Source organism: Alosa alosa, chromosome 22 (genome assembly GCF_017589495.1).
Source record: "Alosa alosa isolate M-15738 ecotype Scorff River chromosome 22, AALO_Geno_1.1, whole genome shotgun sequence".
NCBI classification, from domain to species: domain Eukaryota; kingdom Metazoa; phylum Chordata; class Actinopteri; order Clupeiformes; family Clupeidae; genus Alosa; species Alosa alosa.
The window spans coordinates 13,405,421-13,421,288 of NC_063210.1; the positions used below are offsets into that span (position 1 = coordinate 13,405,421).

At 44.9% G+C, this 15,868-nt stretch overlaps 1 protein-coding gene across 2 annotated transcripts in view; it reads left to right on the forward strand.

Moving 5' to 3' along the window:
• The first annotated feature begins 678 nt into the window (after positions 1–678).
• The window catches only part of LOC125287501 (A disintegrin and metalloproteinase with thrombospondin motifs 3), a 71,209-nt gene continuing 56,019 nt past the window's right edge, over positions 679–15,868 (forward strand). For both annotated transcript variants that reach the window (XM_048233367.1, XM_048233368.1), the window contains exons 1-3: positions 679–964; positions 1,367–1,761; positions 12,640–12,796. In XM_048233367.1, coding sequence (XP_048089324.1) covers positions 886–964; positions 1,367–1,761; positions 12,640–12,796 — 631 coding nt within the window. In that variant the 5' untranslated portion in view covers positions 679–885. The remainder of the gene's footprint in view (positions 965–1,366; positions 1,762–12,639; positions 12,797–15,868) is intronic.

A 15,868-nucleotide genomic window follows, 5' to 3' on the forward strand; every position in this document is an offset into this window, starting at 1 on the left:
CGTCCAGCAGGCGGTGCTGCTTTAAAGACTTCCTTCGGACTTTAAGGATACAATGAAAACATGAATGAATAAATATTTTGGATTCCATCGACAGTATTTGTTCATACAGAGTAACCAAAACACTGCCAGCTGTTTTTTCCTCACCTATTGAACTTTCCAAAATGGTTAAATAAGTTTGTATGCGTTCTACCCTATGCAAGGAGGAGAAAACATGAAAATGCCATTGTAAATACAAAATATATTTGTCCACGTCAAACTTCCTAAGCACAACACGGCAAAGATAAAGTTAGTTTCCGGATAGCCAAGAGCCAGTATTCCCTTCGACAACTTGTCTTTTGATGGTTGAATAGTTAGACAATACAGAAGTATCCGAATTGTGCAGAAATGGAATTTTGACTCATAACGACATTGCCTAATTTTGCTTCCAGTGACAGCTGGACTAGTCGACCGTCGAATAGTTTTACTCACTTGGAAAAAACTATGTAACAGTTACAGTTTAAACCAGCAGATATCCTGTAAAGCGACTGCCACGGTCCCATTTCGAACTTTCTTTTTGGTCAGAGCGCAATGATTAGCCGGAGAGTTGTCGTCATCCGCAGCACCCTTGATTTTTTTCCCCTTTCTAAATGGATGGGGCTGTCCTGGTTATTGCCCAGTTCAACAGAGGCCAAAGGATTGGAACAACTTTGAACACCCGTCAGTTTGGCGTTCTCCAGTGACATGCAGAATGCTTCGCTCTAACTCTGTGTGTACAGAAAAATAAACCTTTCCGATGAAGAAAGAAACCAGGAGAAAAACGCACCACAGTCTACAATAAAAAAAAAAAAAGAAAACTTCTCAAGCTGGTTTGAGGGGACTGCTTCAATTTTCATTCTAGGCATCGCAATGGATTATATTTATGTTTTGTTTTACTGCACAATATGTGTATTATTTTTGGATTATAGACACGCTGCAAACTCTCATGGTAAGTTTATATTTTTCTTATGATCTCAGAGACATGAACTTGACAAGAAGTTATTGCAGTCTGCAGCTTTAATGTCTTTGTGCATGGCTGCATAGCTCATAATCCGCTACTTAGATTTGTTTGCTCTGACAATTGAAAATGGGACGTGAAAGATTGTCAACATACCTAAATATAAATTCAGTTATATCCAACTGAGATTTTGGACGGTTTTGAAACTTTCTGTGAAGTTCTTTGATCCCTGGAGTTCCATGAATGCCTGTGTTTACACATAACGATTTAATGAAAAAAGCATGCCGAGTTTCATATCAAACAGTATACCAAATGAAGTTTGCATGCAGACGTAGACACGTTTACTGGTGACTGTTTGCACTTAGTGACTGTAGTTCTTTTTCTTTCCACCAGCCAATCTCTCTGGAAAGTTAAGTGAATACGGACTCATCGTTCCGTTCAGCACAGACTCTAAAGGCCGGTATATCTCTCACGTGGTGTCGCTCGCAGATGGAAGTAAAAGTGGCGTTTCGTCCGCTGGAAGACGGCGCGTTTCCCGCAGCGTCCCAAGTTCCTCCACGTTCACTTCTAATAGTCAACAGTTGTTTTTCAACGTCACTGTCTTTGGTAAGGAGTTGCACTTGCGCCTCAGAGCCAACAGAAGGCTCGTTGCACCAGATGCCTTTGTGGAATGGCAAGAGGACTTCGAGGAAAAGGCCAAGGAGCGTATTCATGGCAACTGTGTTTTTACCGGAGATGTTACTGATATGCCAGAAGCCTCAGTGGCTATTAGTAACTGTGATGGACTGGTAAGTAGTCTGTGTTTCATTAAGTGTGTGGAACAACTCAATACGTTTTCTATGGTGTTCCTAAGGTCTACTTTGTGTCGTTATTAAGCATTAATAACGTTTAACCTCAGTCTACTGGCTGCTCTCACACATAGTGCAGCTTCTGTTTTTCCATGACTTATGTAAGATGCACATGTGGAACAGATGCAGTTTCATTGTGATCTCTCTCTCGCGCGCATACACACGCACGCACGCCCACAAGCACACACACACACACTCTCTCTCTCTCTCTCTCTCTCTCTCTCTCTCTCTCTCACACACACACACACACACTCTCTCTCTCTCTCTCTCTCTCTCACACACACACATGCACAGAAGCACACACACACACACTCTCTTTCTCTCTCTCTGTTTTCCTTCTCCCTCTCCCTCTCTCTACCACTGTCTTTCTCAGTGGCACACACACACACACCACACATACACACACACACACACACACACACATACTGTACACACACACACACAAACAGGCAGAGACACCAATAACAGTGGTGGAAGGGAGAGAAAACCAGGCAGAGACCGACTGATATCATTGTGTGTCTTAGCTTATCTATGCAAACAGTAGAAAACAGAAAGAAAAATGTTAAGGCCGGTTGAAAAATATGACTGACCCAATCATACTGTCCTATCATTGCTCCCTAACTATGATCTGCTTGTTAGGTTTTAAATGAGGGGTAATTTTATAAACTGCAATCAAAAGTCAGATATCCATAGTTTATCAAACTCTAATAAGTGCATTTTTGTGTGGAAATGTTATAATCACACGCAACATTTATCCTCATTGTTTACAAAATATGCTCTCAACTCATAGAATAAGGAATAAACTGACAAACATTCAGCTGAGTTGCTATGTGGATGACTTGTGTTGAACTCCTTTGAACCCTTGAACCAAAACAAACCTGTGATGACATATCCAGTCTTTAACTGTCAGCCGGCAGAGAGCCTTTGAGGAGAAGTGAAAGCACGGTCCAGTCCTGCGGTCCATCACTTGAGAAAAAGGGCGAGCGAAACCACCTGGTTATTCGTTCTCCCATAACTCCTGTTGAACCCAGGGCCTGTTTGTACATCTCCATCTCTCCCTGTCTCCTTCTTCTCCGACCCTGACATTTTCTCTCATACTGAACACCCCCAACCCTCTCTCTCTCTCTTCTCTCTCTCACTCTCTCTCTGTCTAACTTTCATTCTTTCTCTTCCCCCTCTGTGTCCAGTTCTCATTCTTCCCAGTCCTCTCCACCATCTCCATTCAAAACAGTCTGTATGTGCTTTAGACCAGGGGTTTTCAACCAGTGGTCCGCGGCCCACTTGTGATCCGTGAGGACATTGCTAGTGGTCCGTGACCATGGATTCAGTAATGTAGTTGCAATGTGGGAATCAGTATTTTTATTCAGAGGTGGTCCTGGGGTTGCGTAATTAGTCAGAATGGTGGTCCCTGGTTCACAATCAGTTGAAAACCCCTGCTTTAGACTTCCCTGTAGAATGCATTGAGTTCTACATCACAAGATAACCTCCTCCCCATATCTTGATAGATGTGAATTCTCTTGAGAGGGCTGCTCAGATAGTGGTTGTGTTGCATTGTAGTTATTTAAGCCATCACTGTTTTTTGACATGTATGTAATATTTTATGTGATGCATGCTGGATTGGTCTTTTTGTTACTCTCTAGTGTTAGAAACGCTGCAGCCTGGTTTCAGTTTCTAAACCTTAACACCCAGCAAAATCAGATCGGCCTTTACTGTCAAATCTGAAATTGCTTTGCTTTTTCAAGGGTACTCAATCCCTCCATCAGTAGAAGTGATATCCGAGTCAAACACAGCATAGGGCACCACTGTTTGGCTCACACGTACGCACACAATGAAATCATTCATTAAATAGACATTGATTTTTCTCCTAGGTAATTACACTCAGCGCTATAAGGACAATGGTATTCTGTGTGCACCGCCAGAATGATTATGGCAGAGGCCATACACACAAAAAAAGGAAAAATACAAAGTGCCCCTTTCATTCTGATCTTCCCCTTACGTTGGAGGACAAGAGGTATTTTGTTTCTTCTGTACACAGCTGGCGTCTTTCATGTAACTTTTTTGCTGTGGTGTGAGGCAGTCTCACTTAAGAAGGTCTAGTTGAACACTTCATCCTGGGCCATATGTGAGCCATTCATCCCAGTAGAAATCAGGTCTTGATTTCTGATTTCTACTGGGATTTCTACTCTACAGAGTTTGATAGCTTCTACCAAAACATCCTAAAGGCAACGTTATGCAAACATAAGAAGACATCAACACATGTGGCAGGTATTTACCCTCATACACATCTATGCATGACAACACTATAGTGTTTTTCATCACATTAGCTGTGACTGTGGCTGTAAGTACCAAAAACAATGAAGTTTGGCTGTTGTTGATAGTGTGAGGACAGTAACATACAAAAGAAAACTGTTCCAATAAGTGTCAAAAACATAGCAAACAGACATGCTTTGAAGTCTGTATTCCTGTTGTTCTAACTATTTCCATATTCTACTGTGGCCATCAAAGTCTATTACACTGATGATTGCCAACTTACCTTTGCCTGTGAACATGAAGTGATTAATTACATATGTTGACAGACACTAAGAACTTTGTGTCACTGAAGTGTTGAATCAATGCAAAGAATCACCATACAAGCATGAAGCGGCCATGTTCCCACATGCTGTGCTATCAATCGATTCAGTCACAGGAATCCAAAATGGGACGGATGTATTGTGCCCTGTCCTTGCTCGTGGGCCGAACTTAGAGGATGCTAACAGATATTGACTATGTTAAACACAAGATCGATAGAGAACAAAAACAGTCATGCATTCCAACCAGCATTTCTTTTCAACAGCGGAATGAAAATAACCCAAATTAATTCCATTGCTGTTGTCAGGCTTGCAGCGTTTCCCCCGCCTCCAAAATCTGGAGTCGCCCCCCCGTTTTGTTCTTGAATATTTATGTGTTTTATTTCATTTTTTCATTTCGCTTTTATTACACAGGGGCTTCACAAAACCTTTCATAATGCCTTCAAAAGACACCACCGTGACAGTTGCCTGGCTTTAGCGCTACGCCTCAAAACTTGTGTTTGCTTCTGCACATGCGAAGATAAGGGGCAAATAGCCGGAAACCTCGCAAACCCCATCCCCCCAGAGAGGACTCAAAAGACAGCCTTCCAACAAGGCCCATCTCGGGAGTTGGCTTATCGCTTATCGTGCAGTTTCCCCAGAGAATCTGTCAGGTCACGACTGAGACCTGGGTGATGGGTGATGGGGGGGCTTTGGGAATAGTGAAGGAAAGGTTATGGGGGTTGGGGGGAGATGTGAAAATAAGGCATCAGCTCCTCGAAAGGAAGTGAGCTTGACACACTAAAGGATAGAACACAGGCCCATGTGTTTCGCTGAACCTCGGCCAGTGTAAACAGAGACACGTCTGCGCTTGCCTTTTTTTTTGCCAAATTTCTTTTGCTCTTGAACACGCATACTTTTCTCTGTCTTTATTTTGAGCAGAAACACTTAGATTTTTCAAAAATGTTCTTTTTGGCTTTTAACGCCAAAAAGAGTGGGCAAAAAGAGTGGGCAGCCGTGGCCCACTGGTTAGCACTCTGGACTTGTAACCGGAGGGTTGCCGGTTCGAGCCCCGACCAGTGGGCCGCGGCTGAAGTGCCCTTGAGCAAGGCACCTAACCCCTCACTGCTCCCCGAGCGCCGCCGTTGAAGCAGGCAGCTCACTGCGCCGGGATTAGTGTGTGCTTCACCTCACTGTGTGTTCACTGTGTGCTGTTTGTGTTTCACTAATTCACTGATTGGGTTAAATGCAGAGACCAAATTTCCCTCACGGGATCAAAAAAGTATACATACTATACTTATACTTAACGCGTTTGTTAACAACAACAAAAACGATGTCCGCATGGATCTCTCACGCATAACTGCTTCTGTCTCCTCTGGCAGTTGGCATTATCTGATGAAGTCAAAAGCAAGGTGTACAGCAGGTGTTTTAGCATTCTGACTCGAAGCGTAATTAACTTTCATTGACGATCTCAGGGTGCCAATGCAATCAGCAGGTCACAGCCAGTGCCAATCTGAGAAACAGAATTAGCCCATCTCACAAAATGTTGCCACGGTGTAAACCAACTTCCGATGAAATTTCAAAGCTGCCGGCTGTCCGCTGTTAACAAACAGTGCTTTTTCAAAACTTTTTGTCATGTTTACTAAGGTTTACGTTCGAAGATGTAAACAGAGTCATAGAAAGCTACTCTTCTACAGCACAGTCTACAGGAAGGACAGGAAAAGGAAGGTGCTTTACCCAACGACTTCAGTTCAACGCAGCTGGAAACCTGGGGCTTGAGAAATAGGCTAATTGCCCTCTGCCATCCTGTTACAAGTGTTACAAGTCACACACACACACACACACACACATGGGGAGGCCCGTTCAGTGCCAGACTTGTCTGTCCGTCATCGGCCACCTCAGCGTACTGTAAGCGTTCGCAGCTGGTGTCATCCTCCTTGCCTGCCAGGCCTTGGCCAGGAGAGAATGGTACATGACATCATCCCCCTGGGGTAGAATGGCGGGTCTGGTGGGGCTGCCGGGCTGGGGGGGTTGTAGCAGGGTGAGGGATTACGTTATTCTGGTGCCCGTCCATCAGGCCCAGAGGGGTACGATCTCTCATCCCTTGCATTCTACACATGATGGATGGGACACGCCACGTGTGGAGGGAGAGAGAGAGTGAGTGAGAAAAAGAGAGGGAGAGAGAGATTGGGATTGTCACTGGTTTATTCATCCTTGACACGTTTGAATGTAGTTAAATTGAATGGCTGATAGAAAGCAATGGTGTGAAAGCACTGGAAATTGAAAGACATGGTGGGATAGAGAGACATAATAACTTCACACCTCTCACAATTGGAAAGTGTGTGTGTGTGTACGTGTGTCTATGTTGGTGAGGGACAAGACAAGGGACAATGAAAGGCGAATCTGTGTGCCCTGTGCGATGGCAACAGCTGTGCATTTTAGATGTACTCCCATCATTGTTCTGGGTGTTGAGTGATGGCTATGATTACTGGCAGGACCTTATGTGTGTGTGTGTGTGTGTGTGTGTGTGTGTGTGTGTGTGTGTGTGTGTGTGTGAGAGAGAGAGCGGGTATTAGCGCAGATGAATGCTGGTCGAATTTCGGCTGTGGTGGAAATATGAGTGTGTTAGGGAGTAGGCCGGGAAGAGAGAGAGAGCAAACGGGAGAGAGAGCTATTTGTGTTTCTGTAAAGTTAAATAGAGAAAGGACACCCAGCAACAACCTTCACTGTACTCCCCGCCAGGGAGATGAGGTAGTCGGAGTGCACTAGCGGGACTGTGACCGAGCCTAGCTCTGTTTGAAAACAGAAACAAACAAGTGAAGTCCAAAATACAAAGACCGAAAGGAGGCGCGTGTGAGGGCACGCCTCTCAAATGGCAAAACTCCTGGCTGTCAAGCTCAAGTGCGAAACAGTAAAAAAACGTAAACATGTATCGCTGAAAGAAATAGTTCCCTGGTACCATTGACATTGAGGAGCACACAATACTGGCTTCATTTCAGAAGCTGTCATCTTATATCCCTCGTACAGTACATGGAGGATGGATTAATCTGTTTGGTGACAGATCATCTCAAGTCTTAAATCTATAAATTGTCAGCAATGCCCACACAGTGAAGTGGCGAAGGGCTGTGCTGTTTTGACGGATGGCACAGAGCCAGGCAGTGACGGACAGGTCTCAGTGCCACCTATGCTGGTAGCCGGGGTAATTGACAAAGCGAGGCCTTGGCATGCAGACAGAAATGATTTAATGAGTGTTTTGGAAATGTGCCCTCCCTCCCACTAGGCCCACCAGGAAGGTGTTTTCTGCCACCTTTTTCACTCAGGCACATACCACACTGCCACAATCCATCCCTCTCTTTATCACTCTTTCTGTCTGTCTGTTTGTGTGTCTCTGTCCATCTCTCACTTTGTGTCTGTGCTTTCTGCTCTCTTTTTCTCTTCTCGTTTTTTTCATTTCACTCGTTCTCATTTCTCTCTTGCTCCTTTCTTCCTCCTCTTTCTTCCTTACCCTCTCAGTCTCTCTCTCCTACCCCCCCCCCCTCTCTCACACACACACACTGATATGCTAGATTATGTAGTGATTAAGAAGGCTATCTAATATGCAGGTCTCCATTGAAACCCAACAGTGGGTAATTTACTGTGCCTCTGTCATGGAGTAATGCCCCCCGCATTAATATGGCCTGCATAGCATGAAGACCTGCCTCAGAGTTATTAATTTGACATTACTCAGCCGTGCTGTGGTACCGACCATGCATTCTTTCCCACAGTCTCTCCAGTATCTCAGCAGGACTCCCCTTTGACTTAATCACTCATTCTTCTGATGTTTTTCCCACAAAAGTCTAATCAGTTTTCACTTCACCCCTCCCTCCCCCTCCTCCCTCCCTCTTCCCCCTCTCTCTCTCTCTTTCTTTCTTAGGGGGCTTTCATTTCTCTTTTCTTCTTCTCCTTTCCTTCTTTTCCCTTCATATTATGCACGATAGCATTTGTTATGTTTTAAGATGACGGGGCCCGAGAGGTTTTGTGTCAGGGCCGTTTATTACATTTCAGCGCAAACGCCAATCAACAGACGAGCTGTGCCCCGGCGTGTTAAAACCCTCCTATCTGGAGGTAATCCTCTGACATGTGTGTTATATTTTGCCAAGCAGCTCTGGCGAGGTGAGCGCTGACGGGAGGGGAATCGGAGGGTAATCCCAACCCCCCAGCTTCAAGGGCCCCTGTCTCACAGGATCAGAGCGACCTCTGACCCCGCGGAGTATGCCACACTGGCCAATTGGTCAGACGCTGAAGGGAACGGGAGCTGGCCACTCTCATAGTGACTCAAAAGTATGGGTGTTTGGGTGGGTGGGTAGTCCTCGACTCTAGTATATGAAGTATATGAAAGCGCACAGATCTATTTCAGTATCACCCAGCTGCTGACTGATTATTACTTGTGTATGTGTATGTATGTCTGTGTTAGGTGTGTGTGTGTGTGTGTGTGTGCGTGTGTGTGTGTGTGTGTGTGTGTGTGTGTGTGTGTGTGTGTTTGTTTGTACGATCCACTGTAAATACTGTTCTCAGCAAGCGTCTGAAAGCAGTGTTTGGGTTTGATTTACCTCTGCAGACTTAATTGTTACTTTGCTTCTCAGGGGCTTCATGACTTTCAAAATAGTTTTCTGTCACTTGCAAGTGAAGGGCTGTCAAATTGCAGGAATGTTGTAGATTTTACGTGCAATGTAGTCATTATTTAAACTGTTTGTGGTTATTATAGTGTTACTTGAACTCTGTCATTCCAGTGTTTGCCATACATTGACTAATCTGTGGCGGGGCGCCACCAAATAAAAATTGGCCGCCACACATAAATATTCTATGTTTTAATTTAATTTAACTTAATTTAAATTAAATATAAGGTCAAATCCTTGCATTGCCATTGAGCTGCGCTTTTTACGCATGCAGCCTTTCCTTGTCCCGCCCCGCTCTCACTCGTAGCCCCCTGCCCCTCCTCTGCATGTGCATTTAACAAAATATTCACGATTGTTGAAGGATTGTTGTTGCCATATAGAAGCATTGCATAGAAGACGTCTGGCTAAATTGCTATTAAATCCGCTTAGCATCGTGACCATGCTGCGCAAATTTGTTCAAAACTGCTGCATTGAAGTTAACTCTGCTAAGATCTTATCACAACATAGTAGGCTACATTGAAGAGACTAAACTAAGTTAAGTTATGCAATCAAGCAGTATCTCAAAGCTAACGTTAGAATACTGTTTGGATGTCGAATTTAGCATGCTTAGCCTACTTACAACTGCTTGTCAATTTCGTTGAAGGGCTCATTTTATTGACTCTGACACTGAATGTTTGCAAAATCCCGATGTAAATGGAAAAGTGTTTTCCAAAATTCGAAAGTGCTTGTCCCAAGGAGAAGTACGAACCTTTATTTTAACTATGTAGAAAACGTTATGAATTGCATCCACACATCAGCAGTGACAGGCACTCAATTAGACCTATACACTCTGCCCCCCCCCCCCCCCACCCGTTGTCCAAGTCAGCTACCGCCACAAATTGAATCCAATTCTGTGGGAAACACTGCATTCATAAATAAAAGCATGAGTTGAGAGAGATACTGTAAAACATATTTGGTGACTCAGATTTTTTAAGGTCAAGCTGAGAATGTCACACAAAAGTTGTTTTTCATGACTGCACTCTGCAGTCTCCAGCATAAACAAACTATGGCGGTTTCGTCGCCCACACACACACACACACACAAAACAGTTTCAATCAAACAATATCTATGGCTCTGACTACAAATAATGGGTTACCAGGCAATCGTACGCAAAATTGCAGGTTGAGCTGTTGGAATGACAGCAGCATGCTTGTGAACTGAGGTTCAAGTACCGGTTTCCTCCTGCTTTGTTTGAACCGGTCTTCATACAACAATGAAATCGATAGAACTCCATCCGATGTTGCAAAAGCTGAAATGTGTTCCCTGGACACTTTATCTGAACTGTGATAGTGTTTTTGTGCTCTCTTTTAGTGTGTTTTTCCCCTTTTTGAGCCCACTTTGGGCTCAAGAATGAATGAATTTGCTCAGAAAAAGTGGGGGAAAACAGAACCCCTAGTAAATGCACACGTATCTTCTCCGAAACTGTTTTGTCTCAAAGTGAAGAAAGCATTATTTAATGTCCTGTGAGCCCATTTGTCAACTTGATATCCCTAGGCACTTGCAAACTTGTGGCACGACAGGGGCAGCAGTTCACCACTGTTACAAAATGCAATTTCTTTTTTTTAACTCCACATTTTCATGCACCCCCCCCAACATTTCCATGTATTTTATTTCTTCCGCTGTGCCTCTCAATAAACCAATGCACAGGACAGAGTGGAAAGCCATCAGGCAGGTGTGGCTGGATGCCAAGTAGACCTGCAGGGAGAGACAGTACCTGCAGCGCAGCCGAGTGTTCCGTTACTGTTTTGCAGTAGAAGTGGAGATGATTACGGGCTGTCAGATCAAAACACATCAGGCACTGGCAGAATTCCTTCCTGTGTCAGGGCAGAGGATGATGACTGACAATGGGGAGCAAAGCGATTAAGTATGGCATGTCTGCAGAGAGACAGCGAGAGATGGAGAATTGACAGCGAGAGAGGGAGAATTGCATATCTTTAGAGAGAGAGAGAGAGACAGGAAAAGAGTGGAAAGAGAGATAGATAGACAGAGAGAAGAGACATATGTTGAGAGAGAAACAAAGAGAGATTGAGCTTGTAAGAGGGAGAAGAGAGAGAGAGAGAAAGTCCAAGCCACGGGCTTGATTTTTCTGCCATCGTCTCTCCATGCTCCCCTAGCTTCTGCTGTGCTCTGCGGTGTCTCCCAGATGTTTGGCTCGTGAGCCTGTGCCGACGTCTGCCCAGACTGCCCAAGTTCACCCTGTACACCACAGAAAGCCGAGCCAAGAGCTTCCTTCTCGGCATTTCCTGGTTTCATATCCGAAGCCCCCACTTTTCCCCTCACTTTTCCCCCCCCCCCTGCGTCCCACCCACCCATCCACCCTCCTATCCGTGCATATACACTCTCACAAAATGCCAACCTTCGACCCTTGGCAATGCAACGCGACGTTGCCTCTCGTGTCTATTTTATCTCCAGTATTCGAAAAATGCTTGTGAGATTAACACTTTGTTTGTATTGTATATATTTAGCGGCCGCTGCACTTGTGTCCCAGCTGATCCTGGTTGAACCTCCAAGACCAAGTATAGTTTTCGTCTGGCGCTCCGAAAATACACATCTGCTTGTTGTCGCCTGCCAAAACGTTTGCTGAGAATCTTGCTTTTTCCCTTTTTCACAGGCTTAAATGACAGCTTAGCCGTCTCTAAAGAATGGGTGGGGACGCACGCTCTGCTTGGCCATTTCTCCCACACCTGACCAACCAGACGACCATGTGTACTGTGTCTGTTTTGTGGTCGAGGGTTTGCAAAACTGAACTGCGAGTATAACATCACAAGAGGTTTAGCATTCGCCCTGCAAAGAAAAACATCTTACAGCACCCTGACAGATCACATATAATTTAGTAAAAAACGATGAATGTCTACTGTATGATATTGGATCTACTGTATGATATTGAACAGAATGTACTATCAAAACTATTCTCTTTTATAAGCAGGAGGGTAGTCTTTAGTTATATCTTCTCAATGGAAAGAGTTTTACAATGATATCCCAACAAACACATCTCACACTAAAGCGAATCGAACATTCTATATTTTCTCTCTGCATTTTTCTGCAGCATTCCTGAACAGTCTAGACTAGACTAATTCACACAATTTCACAATGCCTTTTGGAGCATTTTGTGTCCTTCACTTTATTGAAACCGTACTAGGAGCTGGTTGCCGCAGCTTCTCTGTGACACGCTTTGTAGCTCTTCATTTTGTCTGATAGATGCATTCATGTTTATTATGCAAGAGAGAGAGAGATGGATCACAATGGATCTAAATGATGATCTACAGCATGTTTAAAAATCCTACAGACAAGATTTTGTTTCCCAAATATCATTTCATGTGTTACTACTTAGCACGTGCCGATTCATGCCCATCCTCAGACATTAGCTTGGACCCTGAGGCGTCACGTGCTAGGTAGTAAAACATAAAATGTTTTACGGGAACAGTATCTAGTGTGCGGACTCCATCCTTTTTTTATTGACCTTTTCCTCCGTCCAGCACCTCTGTTTACCAGTGCTGGATGTGTGTCATCTTATAGAAACAACCTGATGACATGGAGAAATGTTATGATCTGGTTTTTTTTTCTTTCTTTCTTTGCAGGCAGGCCTTATTCGAACGGACAATGAGGAGTTCTTCATTGAGCCCTTGGAGAAAGGCCAGCAGGAGGTGGAGAAAAAGGGCCGTGTCCACGTGGTCTACCGACGCTCCGCCATCAAGAGAGAGCCCAGTCAACGCAAGGAGCACCTCCACAATGAAGGTATGCATGTGGGGATAAGAAGAGGATTGCGATGATGAGTGGTAATGGGACTTTCTGTCAGACTGTCTCTTTTACTTTCAGGCTTTCTTTACTCATACTTTCCCTTAATGTAGATCCCTCTCTCTCTCTCGCTCTCGCTGTCTATTTCTGCTGTATTCCTGAATAGTACAAAACCACTCAAAGCCTAGATGAAACATTTTCTGTGCGCTTCCCTTTATTCAAATCTTAAGAGGATCAGGTGTAAATAAGGTCTCTCAAATCTGATTCAGCATATGTGGCAACCCCTTTAACACCTTCCCTTTTGATGGATACATGAACATTTTGTAATGCGTAACACTTAATGGTAGTTTTTGTTACCGCTCAATGGCCTATGACTCACACAGCCATGCCCACGTTCCAGGCAACCAGGCACTAGCTGGCCTTAACATTGGTCTCTATTTCCATCTAAAGCATGAGAATAAGCCTGATGTGTCTACATGACAATGAACCCTGATGGCTCTCCTTGACGACCAGGCATTGTGGCTGCAACTTAGAATGTGTCACGATCACGATGACCCTCACACAGCACGTGGACTTGCATTGCTCTATATTAAGACCTTGACTATAATCTCAGACGCGCCACACAAACAGCTGTGCACACCACAAATGCGTAGTTGTTCTTATTATACTTTCTAGTTTGCTTGGAGTCCATCCATGCCCAGTCGGTACCCTTGCAGTTTAGTGACCACATCGGCGCAAACAATGGCAGGAAGCATGGACGTCCACGCAGAGAGCGGGCATACACCCTCAGATGTGATGTGATCTGGAAAAACCCATCACATGGTGAAATTTCACCGACTTTAGGTTCTGATACCATCCTAGCCACATCCTGGATGGATGTGTCCAGGATGTTGCTAGGAGATGGTATACAGGATGTTGCTAGGATGGTATCAAAATCTTAAGTTGGTGACATTTCACCAGAGTATATAAGTATATAAGTGTATATATAAGTATATATACTTTTTTGATCCCGTGAGGGAAATTTGGTCTCTGCATTTAACCCAATCAGTGAATTAGTGAAACACAAACAGCACACAGTGAACACACAGTGAGGTGAAGCGCACACTAATCCCAGCGCAGTGAGCTGCCTGCTACAACGGCGGCCCTCGGTGAGCAGTGAGGTGCCTTGCTCGAGGGCACTTCAGCCGCAGCCCACTGGTCGGGGCTCGAACTGGCAACCCTCCGGTTACAAGTCCAGAGTGCTAACCAGTGGGCCACGGCTGCCCCGGGCGTGAGAGAGGGTTGAAACAGAGCAGTAATCAAGGATTTTTGATTTCACCATGTGATCTGAGGTTTTCCCAGTTCCCATCAAAAATTCACACTACTCGGAATCCCTGGTGGACAACATTAGGCAAACTATATCATTAGTCTATGTGAAACTGGCACTATGGTACATGTCAGTTATACGCTAATGGGGGATGAGGAGAAGTGGGAGCCAGATCTGTTGGTGCTGGCGTTTTTGTTGGTCGGTGGCTATCATGGGAAAGGAAGGTGAGAGGTGGAGAAATATGGAGGAAAGAATGGAAGTGCAGATCTGCGCTGTTGGTTCAGGGGCTGAGCTGTGAGGTAGTGGGGGTGGGGGTGGGGCTGAGCTGTGAGGTAGTGGGGGTGGGGGTGGGGCTGAGCTGTGAGGTAGTGGGGGTGGGGGTGGCCGGATTTCACGTCCAGACCGGAGGGCCAGACGGACTGCCACGCTCTTCCCAGCAGCAGCTGGTAAAGTGAGGAATGTGGACACCTATGGAAGGCCAGGGGTGAAACACACACACACACACACACACACACACACACAGTCTCTCTCACACACACACACACACACACACACACTTACAGATGTACTCACACACACACACACACACACAGTCTCTCTCTCTCTCTCTCACACACACACACACACACACACACACACACACACACACGCACGACCTTCTGAGGTAAAATGGCACCAGTTGTTATATGAAGTCTTTCTCCCCACACAATCAAGGTGCACAGCATCTGGGGGAGTACTCAGCCTTTGGGCAAAGGCGCTATACTATAGACTCCAGTAGCCACGACAGTAAAAACAGAATTCTTCAATTTGTGAGCAAACTGGGAATCACCTTCACCTTCGGGGAGGTGATTAGTTCGATTTTTTAAGCTTGTTGTGCAGATGTCACGAAAACATGCTCCGCATGACAAATTATAGCCATGTGTTTGTAGGAGTGTTTTTAAGCGCAGTCTCTAATTACAACAACAATAATAAAAACCTGTCGGTGGTACTGATGACACACAATTCCCGCTCAGAATTCTTGCCATTCTTGCTCACATAGCGGAATCTTTTTTTTATTGTCCAACGTTTAACGTGGAAGACCGACTCACCAATGACTGGATTTGATTTAGTCACACTGCTAGAATCCTGCTTCTGTTTTCCATTTTTTTCCCCCTATCCCAAAACTCTCTCCCTGCCGTGCTCACTAGAGTGGGAAATGTTATTTCAGCCGATTGTTCCCAAGCCCACATACCCCACTCTCAGGGGGTAGGCTGGGCGGACAACCACCATGACCAGGCCCTCGCGTTTGAGTCCATTCCAGTGGACGAGCTGTTAATCCTATATCACACCACACACACACACACACACACACACACACACAAATGCATGTGTACATGTGAACACAGATGCACAAACATGGACATAGACAGGACATCAGGTATTCAGACTCACACACATAGACATAGACAGACACCACATACACACAAAACACATACATACACACACACACACACACACTAATCCTACTGCCTCATCCAGGCTGTTGTGATTATCCTCTACAACAACACTACTGCCTACCACACACCTTCAAAGGTTGGAGAGTGCAAAGAGCCATTAAATGCCTTTACTTTTGTAGTGCTACACAATATAGAGCTATTCAAGTTCAGCGTGCATTTTTCTCAAAGAGTCAGCCCAGTTCACATGCTGGGCGACCATGCGTGAAATAACCTGAACCGAGCCCCCAGATTTCTTCTGTATGTGGACACAATCAGCAATGAATTAGATAC